Source organism: Pipra filicauda, unplaced genomic scaffold (assembly GCF_003945595.2).
Source record: "Pipra filicauda isolate LSUMZ 115617 unplaced genomic scaffold, ASM394559v2 scaffold1_size10287979_pilon, whole genome shotgun sequence".
Lineage (NCBI taxonomy): Eukaryota > Metazoa > Chordata > Aves > Passeriformes > Pipridae > Pipra > Pipra filicauda.
The window spans coordinates 8178084-8194384 of NW_024104310.1; the positions used below are offsets into that span (position 1 = coordinate 8178084).

The window sequence follows — 16301 nt, forward strand, 5'->3', positions numbered from 1 at the left end:
AACAGAGGGACTTTAGCAATCTGCCAGAGTACAAAAGAGACAGAGACAGTGGAGTGTAAGGGAAAGCTGGGATTGCTTTGCTGTCTGCAATGAGCTAGAAACTATCAAAGCCCAAGTATTTCCCATTTCTTGATGATTCTGTCAATTCATGTAACTGGCAGATAGGTAACTTGGAAAAAAAACATCTGATACATCCATGGGATCCAGCTGGGAAGCTGCTACAACTGTGGGAGCCACAAGCCTATGATGGCAGTGAATCAAAGGAGAGGGTAGGACAGCTTGGGTGGTAAAACGTTCCCTGTTCATTCACTGTGCACCTAAAAACATCAAGCACTGTAAAGTTCAGAGTTGTTATATTTAGGATTGTGTGAAAAATCTCAGTGGGTTGGCTGGGACCAACGCTCACACGAACTAGAGAAAGCTTTGAGCCTTCATGCCTCAAGATGACAGAAGGGCTGGAAACCTGGGAGCTACAAGGCAGTAAGAGACTATTCCTGGAAAAGCCAACCCTGCAAGTCTGCACACACAATACCTGGCAGAAGAAAAAATAGTCTGAAAACTTTCCACGACAGCTAATGATAAAGGAACAGACTGAAAAGGCTGTCAGCTTTGTCCCTGGGGGAACTGCCTGAAAGCCAGAGTGGGGAAGAGGAAACACCACGGTAACTCCTTGCACAACACTTCCCTGGTCATTTATGTTTTAAAATGTCCTTGTGAATCAGAGGGCAGTTACCAGTGCCCAGGCAAATCCCAGCTCAGTTCTCAGGCCAACACTTAATTTGCAGCCTGTTTGCTCTCTCAAAACCCATCAAGCCTCAAAGTGAGGAGATACTTCTGGAATCATGAAATCTCTTTTAGTGGTGATTTAGCTTAGCAATATGTTGAGTCAATCCCACTACTATTTGTACCCTGTAAAAATATTTTAAAATTATCTAAAATAGTACCACAGAGGAACAGAACTAGTTGTACAGAGCCATCAGATCCCCCAAACCTTGTCGAGATCAGCAGTGCTTAAAGTAGAAAGCCCTCTACCAAGTAACTCTAATGTCATTAATCAGTTTAAATTCCACATCAAGAAACAAAACATAAACTCAGAGTTATGGTTACAGCACTCTGGATATATCCAGCAGCATAAACTCTTGTATTTCTTCATCTGTCCCCAAAGCCTCCTGCATCCTTAGTCCCTCACTCAGGTGTCTCTGTTCTCAGGGGCACGTTTCTAACACAGGCCTATGATCTTTCCATAGTGCTGTCTGATGTAATTCTGACTCTTGGAGTCAGGGTTGCCTAAAACAGCCTGTAAAAACCTATTTGTGTTAAAGGCTGAATGTTTTTGCTACTATTACATATTTGTGGGGAAAAAAAAACAACCTTCCATCATCACCTTGGCAGCTGGCAATAAAGCCTGGCAAATCTGACGTTCATCTTATTTGCAAATGCGTCACTGGAGCAAAAAATATGAAAATCTCTGTGCTAATAGACACAACAGAAGTTATTGCTCCAAGCTACATATTTCTGTAAACCAGGTAGGTTGTTTCCAGTCATAATAAAATACCGACAGTGCAGAGGAGGGGAGGAAGGAACACTGGAACATGGGGCTAAATATGGCATTAATAGGCTTTGGTTTTATTCTAAGCTCTGCTTCTGGGCAACTGCATGACCAGGGATAACTCACCTCATCTCTGTGAGAGCTTCAGATGAAAATCTGTCTTCAGATGCTGTGTGTTACTGCACTGCAAGAGTCTCATGCTTAGACTAATCCTTTTTCTACTCCTATTAATGCGAAAGTTAATTAAAAATCTTAAAGAAAATAGAGACCCACAGCAGATAAAATAGATTTTTATGGTGACCACAGGTTTCTGGCTTTCCTTCCTGTTCATTTACTGCCTATACCCATTACAAGTCTATGTGTTCAAAGGCAAACAGCAAAATTCCCATGTCTTCAGGCACTGCTCAGAGTGGGATAATGCAAGCATACAGTGGAGAGCATCAACCTTCAGCCCAAAAGACCAAACTTCCACTGGCCTCAGTAGCAAAGCCCATGCTCATTGCCTGCAAAACTGAGCTTCTCAAGATGTCTCTAAATTAATTTCCCAGTGGGTTTTGCTCCTGTGCAAAAGCTCCTGCATTTTAAAAGATGTGACATGAGCTCCTGTGCCAAGCACAGCACCAACAAGGGAGGCCCTGCTGGTTTTTGAGTGAGTCCTCAGCACCACCAGCCTAAATCAGTCCTTCAAATTCCTCCTGCACCCTTCAGTCACCTGCTACGAAATCCACACTCTTAAACTGCAGTAGTTAATGAAACTTCACCAAAGCACAGAGAAGATCCACTCAGGGTCATGCACAAAGCTCTGGGAGCAGGGTCATGCTCCTGCCCCAGTCATTACCCTCCCTGCCTGCACAAACCTGCCACATCACAGCGTGTACAAATCTGGCATGGGAGGGAATGAATGGGGCACCAGCAGAGCCCAAAGGACTTTCTGCAGCTTAGCAGCTCCCTGTGCATCTCCTCCTAACGTGCCTAGTGACTTAGCCAGCAGCGAGCTAAACATCCTCATGTAAGCAACAAGTTTTACTGGGTTTTTGTGTTACTTGACCTTCATGATTGGGAAGCTCTGTGTATCTCAACAACCTCTTCTTGGTTGCCATCACTTCCCAAGGTGAAAGATGGTTTGGATTTTTGCTCCAAGAGCACAAAACATGCAGCTGTGTCTGGAGAGCGCTCGGTGCTCCCTGAGTTGGTCTGTGATGAAGAATGAGTGAGGCTGGCTCTTCAACACAGTTTTAACTACTCAACTCCAAGGAGAATTTTGGCTTTGCTGTACTAACAGTTCCAGCCCAAAACCACTGGCACTTCTGTAAGGGCACAGCAAAGCAGCGTCCTTTCTTTACCTACCCTGCAGCACTGAGCCCACCAGGCTGTATTCCGTGCCGAATGGTCTCACCTGACCCCTTTATGACTGCGAAAACAAGGGCTTTTTCCCTTCATATATTGCCATTATCACCACATTAATGAAGATCCTAACCTCATTTACCTCCTTGGCTGTTGCACCATGCAAAAACAACTAGGACTAAAGAAGAGCTGGAGGCTTTCTTAGCACAGCAAAGGGCTCTTCTAATCCTGCACAGCCTTTAGTGCAGCGGCAGGAGTTGCTCATAAATGGCTTAATCGAACGCGATCCCTTCCCTAGTGCACAGTAAGTATCTGTGTCCAATGGAGAGGATAAGAATGCTGGGGCAAACAAAGTACCAGATTTAGAGAGAAACAGGGAACCACACACACACACACACTTTCCTAGCAATGAGCTCGTCAAAGGATTTTCCCCCTCGGAATTTTTGCAAGATGTGCATGTGCCGTGTGCTGCTGAGCCTCGCATCTGTTGGATGGATGAGAAACTAATTTCTAAGAATTTCAGTGATGCCAGGCATTTTCTTTTTTTAATGTGACCATAAAGTGGCAAAAGCTGTCAGCGGCGCTGGCAGTAGCTTAACAAAAAATGTTGACGTTGCTTGGATACCGAGTCCTGCTCCAGCTTAGGATTTGCCTGCGTGTCTGCATTTGACAGGAGTAACTCCTTAGGATTTTAGTTTTTCTTTAATATTCTGAGAGCCGTGGAAATATCTCCCCTTATTCAGATCACTCCTTCCCTCTCCTCCCCCACTTCCAGGCTTTGTAAAATGCAAACTAATTCCCCAACCATAATAAAGCCGTGAAAATATTTTTTTTTCTAGCCTTTTTTTCCCCCCAAGGTTAATCTTTTCAGTTATATAAACACTTTATAAAGTAGCACGGGGAAACTGTATGAGAATCTGTTTATGTGATTAAGACTTGGCTCCTTCTTTCCCGGTGACGGTATTTCATGCTTTGCGTTTGCCACTGCAGACGTTCCCTCAGCCGCCTCTCCGTGACCTCCACAGCAGAAGGCAGCAAGATTTAACATTGCTTTTCATGGAGTGCTTACAGTGAATCATTACTGGTGGGTATCCATGGAGTCTTGGGAAAAAAGAGCATTATTTAGTACCTGCTAATTTTTTGTTACAGTGGATGGATTCCAGGTTTTTCTCTCATGGCAAAAATCCAGAGGAAAGCGAATTTTCCCCAGCCTTTCCCTTTATTGCTGTCCTGCTCCCAGTCTGACTTGTGCCTTGGTGTTTGAAGAAACAGTTCTGGATACCATTTAGTGAAGTGCTGTAGTGTATTATTATCTTTTATGGTAAAGAATCTGGAAGGACTTGAGAGAGAGTTTCAGGCAGAAACAGAAACAGGACCAAAGTGCATATACAAAATACAGCCCTAAACTCCTCTTCCTGGCAGTTAGATGACAGAGAAGCAAAAAACATCCACCACAGATAATTTTTCCAGTCTGGTCCCCGATATGGTTCCACAGTTATCCTGGTGCTCCACAGCACCAGATTTCAGCACCCTACGGGGTTCTTTTCCAAAGGAAATGATGTGTTGTTCAGATACTCTCTTCAGTGTCATTTGTTTTATTTATTTAATAATGTCACAGGCTTTGCATACACAAGCAGCCAACCTTCTCCTTCAACAATCCACCCCAAACATCAGTGGCCCATTCCCACAGAGCCCTTCTGCACCAGGGAATGACTCGGTTTAGCCACTCTGAAGCAAAGGGCATACTCTCCTTCCCATTCCAGTGGCTCCTCCAAAAAAAATCATGCATTGTAACACTAAACATCACAAATGCATCACCTCAAAAGAGTAAACAAAGCTTGAATGCAACAAGAACATGTACCACAATCTCATAACTCTTTCCAACTAATGCCAACCACAAAGCAGTGAACATGTGAGGTTCATCTACACAGTGTAATCCTGTTTTCCCTCTCATTACAGCAGTAGCAAGCATGAGATTTTTGGGTACTGTGCCAGCTTCAACAGCTCTGTGAGGAGGAGAAGACACCTTCCTGTCGTAGCACTCAAAATCCTGCAATTTAACCACTGGTAAAAAATTTACATGGAAAAACCTGACATTGACAAAAATGAGATGGAAACCTTGAAGCAGAAACAAGCCCTTAAAAATATGCCTCTTCAGGTTTAAACTGGAATGGACAAAGTGATAGGCAGAGGGGAAAAATAGTGCAGATGACTCAACAGGCTCATTTTGTGGTGGTGCCTTTTACTGTTGCCTTCCCCAAGCCTTGTGTCACTGGAACCATAAAAAAGCACTTGAATGGGTTGAAGCTGTAAAAGTCAGTAGAGGTAGTGCCAGGATGCTCCCACTGAACACACAGAAGTGCACAAAAAAAACCTCCTCCCAGCTGCACATCTCTTCTTAAATCCAAAATGCAATAATGGAGTGAAAATTATGCTCTGAATCCTGGGAATCCTGTTCTCCAGTTTTCTTTTCCAAGCACAGGTGAGACCTCCAGCCCAGCTCAGGGAAGCTGGATCCTCTCTTGGTTCTCTTGGCTAAACTAGAGCCAAACTATGGCCAAAGGCTTGGTACCACTGGTGTAGGCTGAGGATCTACTGGCATTCCTGCTTCCTGGGTTTGGAGCTGCGCTCCCCAGGGAAGCAGTTGCATACAGTGGATTTAAGTTTCCCATCATGCAGCACAGCTGTCTGCTTTGTAAGCTCCTCTACTGACAATGTTCATTCTCTCCATGTCTCAGCTTTCCAAATGGAGGGGCCATAGGAGCTTCCTGTGATAGCCACTGTGATTTCCAGCTACTCCAAACAGAGCTCCACACACTCTGCCTCAAAGCTCATCCCAAAATGATGGGTCAGTTTAAAAACAGTGTGACTCCTGTACAGCCCTCAGCAGCAGCTTGACTGCCTTCAATACTGTAATTGCAGGGACATATCTTTAATAACAAAAACCATGCCAAGAAAGTGATTCAAGGCCAGTTTCCAAAGGGTTTCAATTCCCCTCTTCTCTAAACTGTTTAACTCCTCCAGCCCCTGCCACAGCCAAACATAACGAGGAGCCTAACCCCAGACTTCACCCTCTCAAATGGCCAAGTGCTCCTCCAGCACCAGGTTGGGGACAATCCCAAGGTAGCCACCATCCTTGAGTGTTCAGTGGGGCTCACTTCCTTAAAATAATATTTGAGATTTCACCTCTTTTCATCACCCCTAAACTCTGCAGCAAAACATCCTCATGGGGCAGAAGCTCCCCTGATGACATCTCCTTTGCACAGAAACTCCATGCCACCACCCCCCAAAATTCAGCAATGCCTTGTCTTTCAGGACATGTCTGACTGCATGGATATGTGCTACTATTGTTACAAGGAGATGTTCTGTAAAACATGCAGAAATAAGACATGCCAGTCTTTTTTGATTGCATGGGAAATAAGGCTTTTCCTCCAGTTTTAAATGACAAAACCCAACTCTGTAAAACCTGTAAAACTTACATGCCCACATAGGAAACTACTGCGTATTGTTCTTTGCATTAATGGGGGTGATGAGCAAATATTGTTGAAAAAATATATCCATCCAATAATATTTCCATTTTCCTTATCTTGTTCCTTTTTTTTTGGTTTGGTTTGGTTTTGGTTGTTGTTGTTGTTTGTTTTTTTGTTAATAAGGCTTTTTTTTCTTTTTTTTTCCCCTTAAGTCAACTGGCTTAGGTGGCTCAGCAAGGATTTGTACTATTAACTTCAGGCACCCAATCTGGTAATTGTTCCACTGTGCTCAGAGTCCAAAGGCCAAATTTTCCCCTGTGTCACTTTGAGAAAGTCAGATGTTGTAAATATGATGTGCTTAAATACACATAACACAACAGAATTTGATCTTCAGGGAGGTAGAAGCCAGAGTTTAATTAGCTTAGCTGAAAGAAGCAACACTTTCTTCTAAAAGACAAAAAATCCAGTTAACCACCCATCTAAACATTCATCTCAGTTCGTTTTTGAGGTTTGCTCTCCCGAACAAGTTTAGGTTGGTGCTGCCTTGCTGAGGACTCCTTTGCCAAAAGTCCATTTCTATTACCTGGTTACACGTATCAGCTGCTTCTTGTCTTCCAGAAATCCTACAAGGTACATCTCACTTGGCCAAATTCACTCCCTGTCTAGCAAACACAAAGGAGGCAGCACTTAATACAGATGATAAACACAGAATGAATAATATGGGGCACTATTTGCCACCTGTAGCGTATCTCATTCCAGTATTAACCACTTCCTCATGTGCAATTCTTTTACCTTCTCTCCAGAAAGTCTTGGTCTTTGTAGAGTTTAGATGTGGACTTTTATTTTGCCTGGATTAGAGCCAGTTTTGGCTGCTCAGTGCTATCGGGACACGTCAGTGTGCAAGAGGAACTGGAGCAACCACTGAACTGCAAACAGCATCATCCTGTTGGGGCCATGGCTCAGGTTGCCAAGCGCAGTTCTCTCACCATTAAACAGCTTCATGGAAAGACTGTGAACATGAAGAGCTATGGAAACCTTATACTGAGGTTAAGCAAACAAATCTGACATCAAACCTTCTGCCCAGCTCAGGCAGGCGATGAAGCAGATACATTCATAGCGACCCTGAAACGAAACGCTCAGGATTCCCAAATAACAGCGTTTGTTGAAGAATATTTGATTAATGGTTTACCTTCACACGCCTTCCCCAGTCAAAAATTAATTGCGTTAGGGTCCCTGCATTTATCAACACAGTGAAGTGTCTATCGATATTGAGGGCCATATCCTGACTTGAGGGCAATGACAAACACTTCTGGGATGAGGAGAGAAGTTGGTTTCTTGAACAACTGTTGAAATTGCAGCTGTTACACAGGTTGGAGGAAGGGATGCTTTCAGCCCCCACTGTTTGAATGGGCTTAAAAGCAGAAAAAAACCACCCCAACATCAAGCATAATCAAAGTTTCTCAGCATCCTGCTCAAAACCTAAGCCAAAGCATCTCCAGGCAGGCAAGGCAATCCCAGCCTCTCCATCGCACAAGGAGAAGCAGTGGGATGCCCACAGGAGGGCACCTATGCTTCACAATGGTATAGGAGCTCCCAGGGAGATGCAGTTTGGGCTCACACAGTGCGGCTCTGTCTGGAGCAGCTACTCCCACACACTTGTCACTGCAGTCCCGTGTCACACAGAGCTCCCAAAGCTGCTCCCACATTTTGGGCTCCGAGAGCCGTAAACAGCAGGAGATGCTGCAAGAAGCAAACTACAAAGAAACCCACCACAGCTGCCTGCCAAGTGTGCTTACAGGAACCTCAACGCAAGGTTCAAAATAATTTAACTAAGAAATTGAGGTGTTTGGATGGCTGATCATCAGAGACTCTGACTACTTGTTTCACGTATCAAGTACACACTGATTAATCTTTTTCATAATCTGAGATTTTTTTTAAGATACAGAAGAGCCTTCAAATACAGGGTGAACTGCAACAGAAAAGGGCATAGCAGAAAGTCTATATGGAAAAAAATCCAAAGCAACAACAAAACCAAACCAAACAACCCATAACACTTTTTGTTTGTTTGTTTTGTTTTAAAGCTAAAATAGGAAAATTTGGATTTCATTAAACACTTAGTGCCCCATCTAGAACCAGCCATCCCTGCTGGGCAGGTCTGTTGATCCATCCCAGAGATGCCAGGCACAGGGAACTTTGTAAGCTCTCTGCTGGCTTTAGGTTTGTCATTTGGCAGCTACCACTGCTGGTTTTAGGATTGTCATAAATCAGCTAGTTCCTGACACTCAGACTTTTCCAGCAATGCTCTGTTTACTAACACGAGTAGAAGACCTTACATGTTTTTTAAATGAAGAATATGACTTCTAGCCTCCTCTAGCTGATGTGTTTATAATTTTTCTCACAATAAACCCCAAATCAATAAACTCACTGAGCCAGAAAATCCTAAACCAATTAATTTTAAAAAAGTGGCATCTCTGTTCTCCTTTCCTTTGACAAAGGAAACATTACTTTGGTCAAAGAGAGAGCAGCATGGAAAGACTTTGTTGGACTACAGGAATTAAATCAGTGACAATAACACATTGTTGATATTACACCTGCTTACAGGTCTGTCCCATACCCTACAGATGAAAGTTAGAGACTGAAAAACTTCCTTTTTTTTTTTTTTTTATGATGGCATCTAAATCATTAGGAATTTGAAGACAGTTTGAAAAATCCTCTTCCCTAGACAGAGTGGTGAAGAATATAAAAGGATACTGGATGTACTCCCGCTATGTAGACAACACTGACCATGGGAAACTGAAGTGAAAAGGGAAGCACAGTGAAAGATGTCTCCAAATAACTAAGAACAATCACCATAGGCACGTTTTAACCAGAAAAATCATCTGCTGCTGACAGCAGATGTCAGTAACTGGCAGGAGAAATGGTGCTGAATGTCTTTGGCCATGTGTGCAGACCCGCTGAGCTGCAGCAGCGCTGACACACGTTGTCTGCAAAAAGTCATTTTTCTAGCATAGATGAGACCAAAATGAACAGTGTTGGCCCCTCTGAGGGCAAAGCAAGCTTGAAAAATGATGATTAGATGTTCTGGCACATAAGTACTGGAAAATAAATCAAGACAAACAGCTTTTTTCTTTTTCTATGTTTTATGGGATGATGATGGAAGAGTCTATGCCACCCTCCCAAGGTGAACCTGGACTGAGCAGCCCTGTCCTTTCCTAAATTGCTCCCCTCATCCTGCATGGCAAGGGTAGTCACAGCCAGGAATCAAAGCTGCCTCATGCCTTTTCCCCCTGGCATCCCACCTGGTGCCCATCAGCTACAGAAGGTAGGGGGACTGCGAATTGAAGGCTGGAAGGCTCCAAGACTATGGGACAAATGTCCTGATTTAGCAAAGAAAGATCCAAATACAGGTTCCAGCAGCAGACAAGAGGAAGGACATCCCACTGCACAGCACCGTGTTGCAGGAAGATATTCCTAAGGAGTAATGGTGGGAAATAACTGGAGTCAATGGTGCATGGAATGTCTGTGCCCAGCTGCCGGCGCTCCACAACAGCCCGTCTTGGACTAAACTCCACCTCACTGCAAGATGGTACCTAAACGTCACGAATATGGAGTAAAATCCTGGGGGAGAAATGGATTTCAGTTGAAAGATTGAAAAAAAGTCTTAGCACAGATCAGCCACAACCCAAAGACCTTCAAGGGAGCAGAGCAGAATGTGGCAACAAACAGGCTGCAGGGTTTTCCCCATTTCTTCCCCGGGTTACTGCAAATGAGAGCTACTTGCTCCATCTATGGGTAAAAATTAGTACAGTCATAGGCTTTTCTCACACGGGGCATCGTGTAACCAAGATCTTCTAAAAGAAAATAAATCATTAGAGTGAATAAAATACATGACAACTATTCTGCATTGCATCTCACAGTCTTCTGAAAAGAATACAATGTGGATCTTTATTACGGGAACACCAGGAGTCCTCCTTATGGATTATTTTAGGCACCACAGTTAACAGTATTGAATGCCAGAAGGAGAAAAATTACTAAGAGAAAGCAGAACATTAAAACTTTAAAGTGAAAAACATTTCCTTCCTCAAATGCAGTGCAAATTCACTGTGATTTAAATCTGATAATCAGCATCAAGGTGTTTGAAAGCTGTGTAATTTTCAATTCAAAGTTCTGTAAACAACATTTAATTCTGAGCTAAATTTATCTTTTCATCCCATGCACCACATGCACTCAAAGCTTTAGGTCAATGGAAACCTTTCAATTGATTTCCTTTGCTGGTAAAATTGACAGCACCATTAATGTGACATGAGTATTGCTGTTACCTGAACTGATGGTTTCGGAAGGGGAAGCAGGACTGCACTCAAAGCTTTAGGTCAATGGAAACCTTTCAATTGATTTCCTTTGCTGCTAAAATTGACAGCACCATTAATGTGACATGAGTGTTGCTGTTACCTGAACTGATGGTTTCGGAAGGGGAAGCAGGACTGGAAAATGACCTGATGTCCTTCAAATGGGGCATTCAGACCCATGGAAAAAGATACACTTTAATTACTTAAATATCATAAAACCATCTACTTCTAATAAAATATTCAGGGTACCTCTATCTTCAGGGGTAGCCCCCTAATTTCCACTCAGCACAATAAAGTTGCTCTCATTCATTTGTACATGTATTGGCTGTGAGGGAGAGCTCATGCAAGAAAATTGTAATCTGAAATGTGTTTCTTCCCAGTGCAGGTCATCCTTCCATGTTTACTTTGGATCACCTCAGTTTGCTTTGCTGAGATGTGTCACTTCTTTCTCTTGGCATTCTACCTGCTCGTGCAAACTGACACACCAGGGAAATGCACTCCCAGCACAGCCAAGACCCAATAACGCCTCAGGAGATCCCAAGTTCTGCTTCATGAGAGTAGTTCATGCAGTTTTGAGCCAATCTAAGACAAACTGGGAAGCAGTTCCACAATGCCAATTTCGAAATCACTTTTCAAGGACTTCAACTTGCACATCTTCACTCACCCTTTGTTCCCATTGTGCCTTGTAAAACACCTGTGAAATCAGTGTCAGGTCTGTAGAAGCCTCCTGCTAGCTACAGGTCACACTAATTTACTAATTCTTTTTCATATCCAATTAAAATGTAATTCTTTTAATGTTCCATGGCTGCTCACGTGCCCACACTGATGGGTAAACCCCAGGCACTGAGCTATATGTCTCACAGAGCCAAGTCTCTGTTTGCAGAAGGCTCTGGGAGGTATAAGGTGGGCAGTGCAGGGGGGAACTGAACCTACCAAGAGTCACAGTGTGGGGGAACAGCATTATCAAGTCCTCTGCACCACCTCAAAGCCAAGCTTAATTCATCTCCAATCCTCACTCAGCTTTCAACTGTCGGTCTAACAAGTGCTGTTGCAAAGAAATTCTCAGACAAAAAAAAAAAGAAATCAAAAAGCCAAGAATTAAACTTCAGAGCACTTGCATAGAAACCCAGCATGCAAAGAGATGTCTTGGATTTTTCTGCAGGGAACTTCCCAAAATGAAGGGGCTGCATCACTGACCAAGCACACACACCCAAAAAGGTCCCTGCAGAGCCTCCTTCAGAGGGGCCTGAGGTGAATTTGTTGCCTTTACAAAGGAGGGATGCTGGATGTGAAGCCCCAGCCATCAGTTTACTGTTTCAAAGCTGTACTTACAAAATACCTGAAGTGTCTGGCAGCCAAGCACACGTTGTGGGAAGGTATTTTTCCTTTCAAGGCAAATCTTTTGTCAGATCAGAGCTGTAAGGTTATGACCGGATGCTGAACTGGGGTAACCAAAGCGAAAAGGCACAAAGCTCAGCTTTTGGCTACTGCCAAAACCAGTGATACAATACTGAAGATTAGAAAAAGCTTTAAACTCCCAGCCTGAAGTGGAAAATATTTTAAGTTTCATGTCTGCAAATCACTTTCTGTTTTAATATTGTCCTACCCTAACCCTTCCTAAACTGCATATATTCAAAAGGAAAAACAACTTAGCTGGGAAAAGAGCAACTACATGGGAAAGAAAGCGCTGTGAATACCACACATAGTCTTTAAAATGAAAACAAGCTAGGAAGAAGCTGCTTCCAAGGAAAACAAGGAATATGTGGAGTAACAGGTTAGTCTGTGTTTTGAACAATGCGTAGGAGGAGGAAGTGGAGGGAAGACAGGGTATGTTATTTAAAACAAAGACTGCATCTACTTTCCCCCACATACTGCTCCATGATGACAGGGAAAGGAGTGCAGCACAGACTCAACTCAGGTAAACTGGGGGACAAAAACAAACCCCAAGTCCCTGTGAATTTTCATCTAGTGCTTTTTTGTTTAATTGCAGATTGCCTGGATAAAATACAGGTCTGCTATAAACCCAAAGGGAAGGTTCCAGTGCAGAGTTTCCCAGGAGATCCACAGCTGGGGGGAGAATGTCTGCAGGTCTCTGGTCTGATCCCTGCTCAAAGCAACTTTAAATTGGGGTGCTCAGAATCTTGTCCAGTTGACTTCCTAAAATCTGCAAGGGCAGCAATTTCACAGCCCCTCTGGACCCTGGCTGCCATACCACCTCCTCCAAGAACATCTTTCTTACACATGCCTGGGGTTTCCCTTGCTGACTCCTGCACTTTCTCTGGCTATCCCTGAAATGCCTGGCACTGTCTTCTCCATAACCTCACTAGGTAAGTGAAGACAGCAAAAAGGTCTTCACCTCCTCTTAATTCTTCTCCCCCCTACACCACATGCACAGCCCCTGAGCAACACAGTGACCCTTTGCTGGACCAGCATGTCCCTGTCTCTCTTGTACAGGGAAGTCCTGAACTGGACCCAGCACTGCTGATGTGTCTCACTGGTGCTGAGCAGAGGGGGAGGATGACTTCCCTTGACCTGCTGGTGATCCTCCTCCTAGTGCAGTCCAGCACACAGTTATTTTTAATTTTAATTTTAATACTATTGACCCAGCACCAGGAAGGCTGTGAAGGCAGGCAAGCACGACAAGTCCAGCCGATATCAGTACACTCACGCTTTCAGAAATGATAAAGCAACCCTAGTCCCATCCACTTTTAAAACAGCTATCCCAAGCTGCTCGAGAGAGCTAAATGATGTGAAAGCACATGGCAAGAAACATTTTGTTTTGCAAAAATCTGCAGAAAGAGAAGAGTTATCAATTTAAACATCAACTGTAATCATTGTAATCATCACTCTCTTTCCAAGAGGTTGTCCCTCCTGCCTTAGGATCAAAAGACCGTGAACACCCGAGCCCAGTGCAATTCCTGCAACCCTCTCTGGAGCAGCAGGGTCATGAGTATTTTCTGTTAGCTCAAATATAGCATGGCCCCACTCCAAGCCTGCTCCTGCAGCAGTGATGTGACCTTATCAAAAGGGTTTTGCTGACTCCTGAGAGATTCCTTTATTTAATATTCTGTTGTACCTACCTAGGACTTAAATAGTGCTGGCTGCTCGGGCAACTTGATTGCAAAGTCGCAGGATGGCTTTGCTCTGCAGTCTGTATTGCTGCTGTTTGTGCAGCAGTGAGCCCTTCTCTGTGTTCTCCATCAGCATTGTATTGCCAATATTTAAAGGTGATATTTAAACCTAAGTGGACTGGCAAAAACAGTTTAGATGGATTTCAGTTATGGTGAGGTCTGAACAAGAGGGGAGCATACAAAGCATACTTAAACTTCAAGAAGGGAAGAACAAATGTCCTTGAAGAGAAATGATGCTTGGAGCCTACTCTGAGTCCTTCAGGAAGGCTGACTCTTACTTTCAATCTCCTGAAAGTATTTTGGTAGAAGCAAGGACTGGAAAAGATGCCATTTCAATTAAGCTGCAGCAGAACTTCTGATAAACATGAAGAAAAATCCTATATGTGTTTGTTTTGCTGTGTTCTTATTACACAAAAATCACTATGAAATTCCTCTTTCTGATTAAATCCCATGTTTTTAAGAAAAAAACTGATTAAAAAAAACAAGGGGGTCCCTCTGCTATTTGAAAGTCACTGAAAGCTATCAACACTTTGCAGGAAACATACAGCCCAACACAGGTATATGCATCACCAATTCTGTACCTACATTGTCAGAAAGATTTGCCAACAATTTATCATTATTTCTTCTCTTCACAGACTTACTGTGGTCTGACAATCCAGCACCCTCTGTGGCAAGACATTATTCCTCTGTTTCCCCTGTAACCCTGTCCCTTCCCACAGCCACTAATCCCTTGGGAAGACCAGGTTTGGTCTGTTGACCAGCACTGGGAAACTTTATCCAGTAAGAAAGTTTTAAAATCAAAGCATGTTCTCAATCCTGCTCATTTCTGAGTTCTGATGGTGTGTTATTAGTTCACAGGATGCTGAAGATGTAAAATTTGTGCCCAATATAAAGCAGGCAAGTGCTCTGAACCACGGAGGTTTCCAATGCCTTTCACATTCTGGAAGAGGAGCTCAAACTCCACCTTAATGGTCATTTGATTGGAAACATGTATCATTTACTTTCATCCAATAAAGGCCCCTTTCCCTTCCCACAATAGGTAGGACAAAGAAACGTCAGTTAAAAAAAAAACCAGCTGAAATTCTCTATAGGATCTACAGAAGTAAGTCTCCCTCCACTCCTGAGGGATATCATTTCAGTGCCCACCTCCACCACACACCCCAGGAATGTCTCAGCACTGAAGTCCAACCAGCCTCAGTGAAACCACCCAGAAAACTCCCACTAACGTGGACACAGCATTTCTAAGCAAAGCTTAGAAGGGTGATTTCCCTCCTCAGCCCTGTGTGGGTGTCCATGAGGTGTCCCTGGCCCTGCAGAGGTCACACCTAATGGCCAGCACGTCAGAAACCCACAACACATGGTCAGCGAAAGCGATAACGAACAATTAGCACATGCCTCATCTGCACTTACTTCACTACCGCAGGTAAAGAATGGGCCAAGCCCAGAGGTATCTTCCTGAAATAACATGAGCAATTTCTTACTTTTTCTTGATCTGGAGAAAAACTTGATGCCCCCAGGAGAGGTAGACGGGTTAGAACTGGGGGAGGACTCTTTGGAGGAGGACCTGAAGATCCCACTGAAGCTCATTCGGCGTGGAGAGCGTGGGGGAGACTCCTGGTAGGGGAAGGGGAACACTGTTTTGGGTGAGCCAGGGCTATGTTTGGATCTCACAGGGGCAGAAACGGGGCTGGAAGGTCGGTTCTGGAGCCCTTTTGAGAAAAGGCCTTTTGAAGGGCTGCCGGCAGAGTAATTTTCTTCCACCTGAGGAGGAGAGAAAAAGGAAGAAAAAAAAGAAAAATCAACATTAATTCAGTTCAGCTCAGGCCATCAGGGTCTCCGAACTTGTCTCAACAGAGCCAACTCCTGTTTGCTGGGGTGGTGGATTAGCCAGACCTCACCCTCCCCAGTGCCTGCCTCCACAACATGCAGGGGGGTGTGTGTGGCACCTCTTGTTGCCCCGTGCTCTTAAAGACACCCTGAGTCTCACAGAAAAACTTCAACGTGTGTGCAAACATTTTATTATCATCACACATATAATGTAGGACTTTCTTCACTGTTTTTATTTGCCACACATCCCTCTTCCTTCCTCGGGCAACCGAAAGATGACTGGTAATGAATTTATTTAAGGCAATGAATGACTGCAGTTAAGGGAACACGGTGCCCCAAAGTCTTCCTCACGAGTTTAAGCACCCACCTACAGTACAGTACTTAAACCTCCAGCATGTGATGTGACTCAGCACAGCACACAAGTCCCCAGATGCCTGACAGGTCCCTGTGATGTCTGCCACAGCCACAACTGTGGGACTGCAACTCCAATCCCAAAAATAGAGCAACCATTTTAGAGTGATGACGTTCCTGTCCTGTTAATTACCTGAGCTGGGATATGACCTTTCTAACAGCTGTATCCCTTTTGGGACCTGTGCTGACTTTCCAGCTCCTGTGTACAACACAGCCCTGCACT

At 43.9% G+C, this 16301-nt stretch overlaps 1 protein-coding gene across 3 annotated transcripts in view; it reads right to left on the reverse strand.

Annotated features, from left to right (window-relative positions):
• Positions 1 to 16301, reverse strand: part of PRKAG2 (protein kinase AMP-activated non-catalytic subunit gamma 2) — a 207962-nt gene that overhangs the window by 115497 nt on the left and 76164 nt on the right. For all 3 annotated transcript variants that reach the window (XM_027727847.2, XM_039380758.1, XM_027727848.2), the window contains exon 3: positions 15322 to 15601. In XM_027727847.2, the coding sequence (XP_027583648.1) occupies positions 15322 to 15601 (280 nt within the window). The remainder of the gene's footprint in view (positions 1 to 15321; positions 15602 to 16301) is intronic.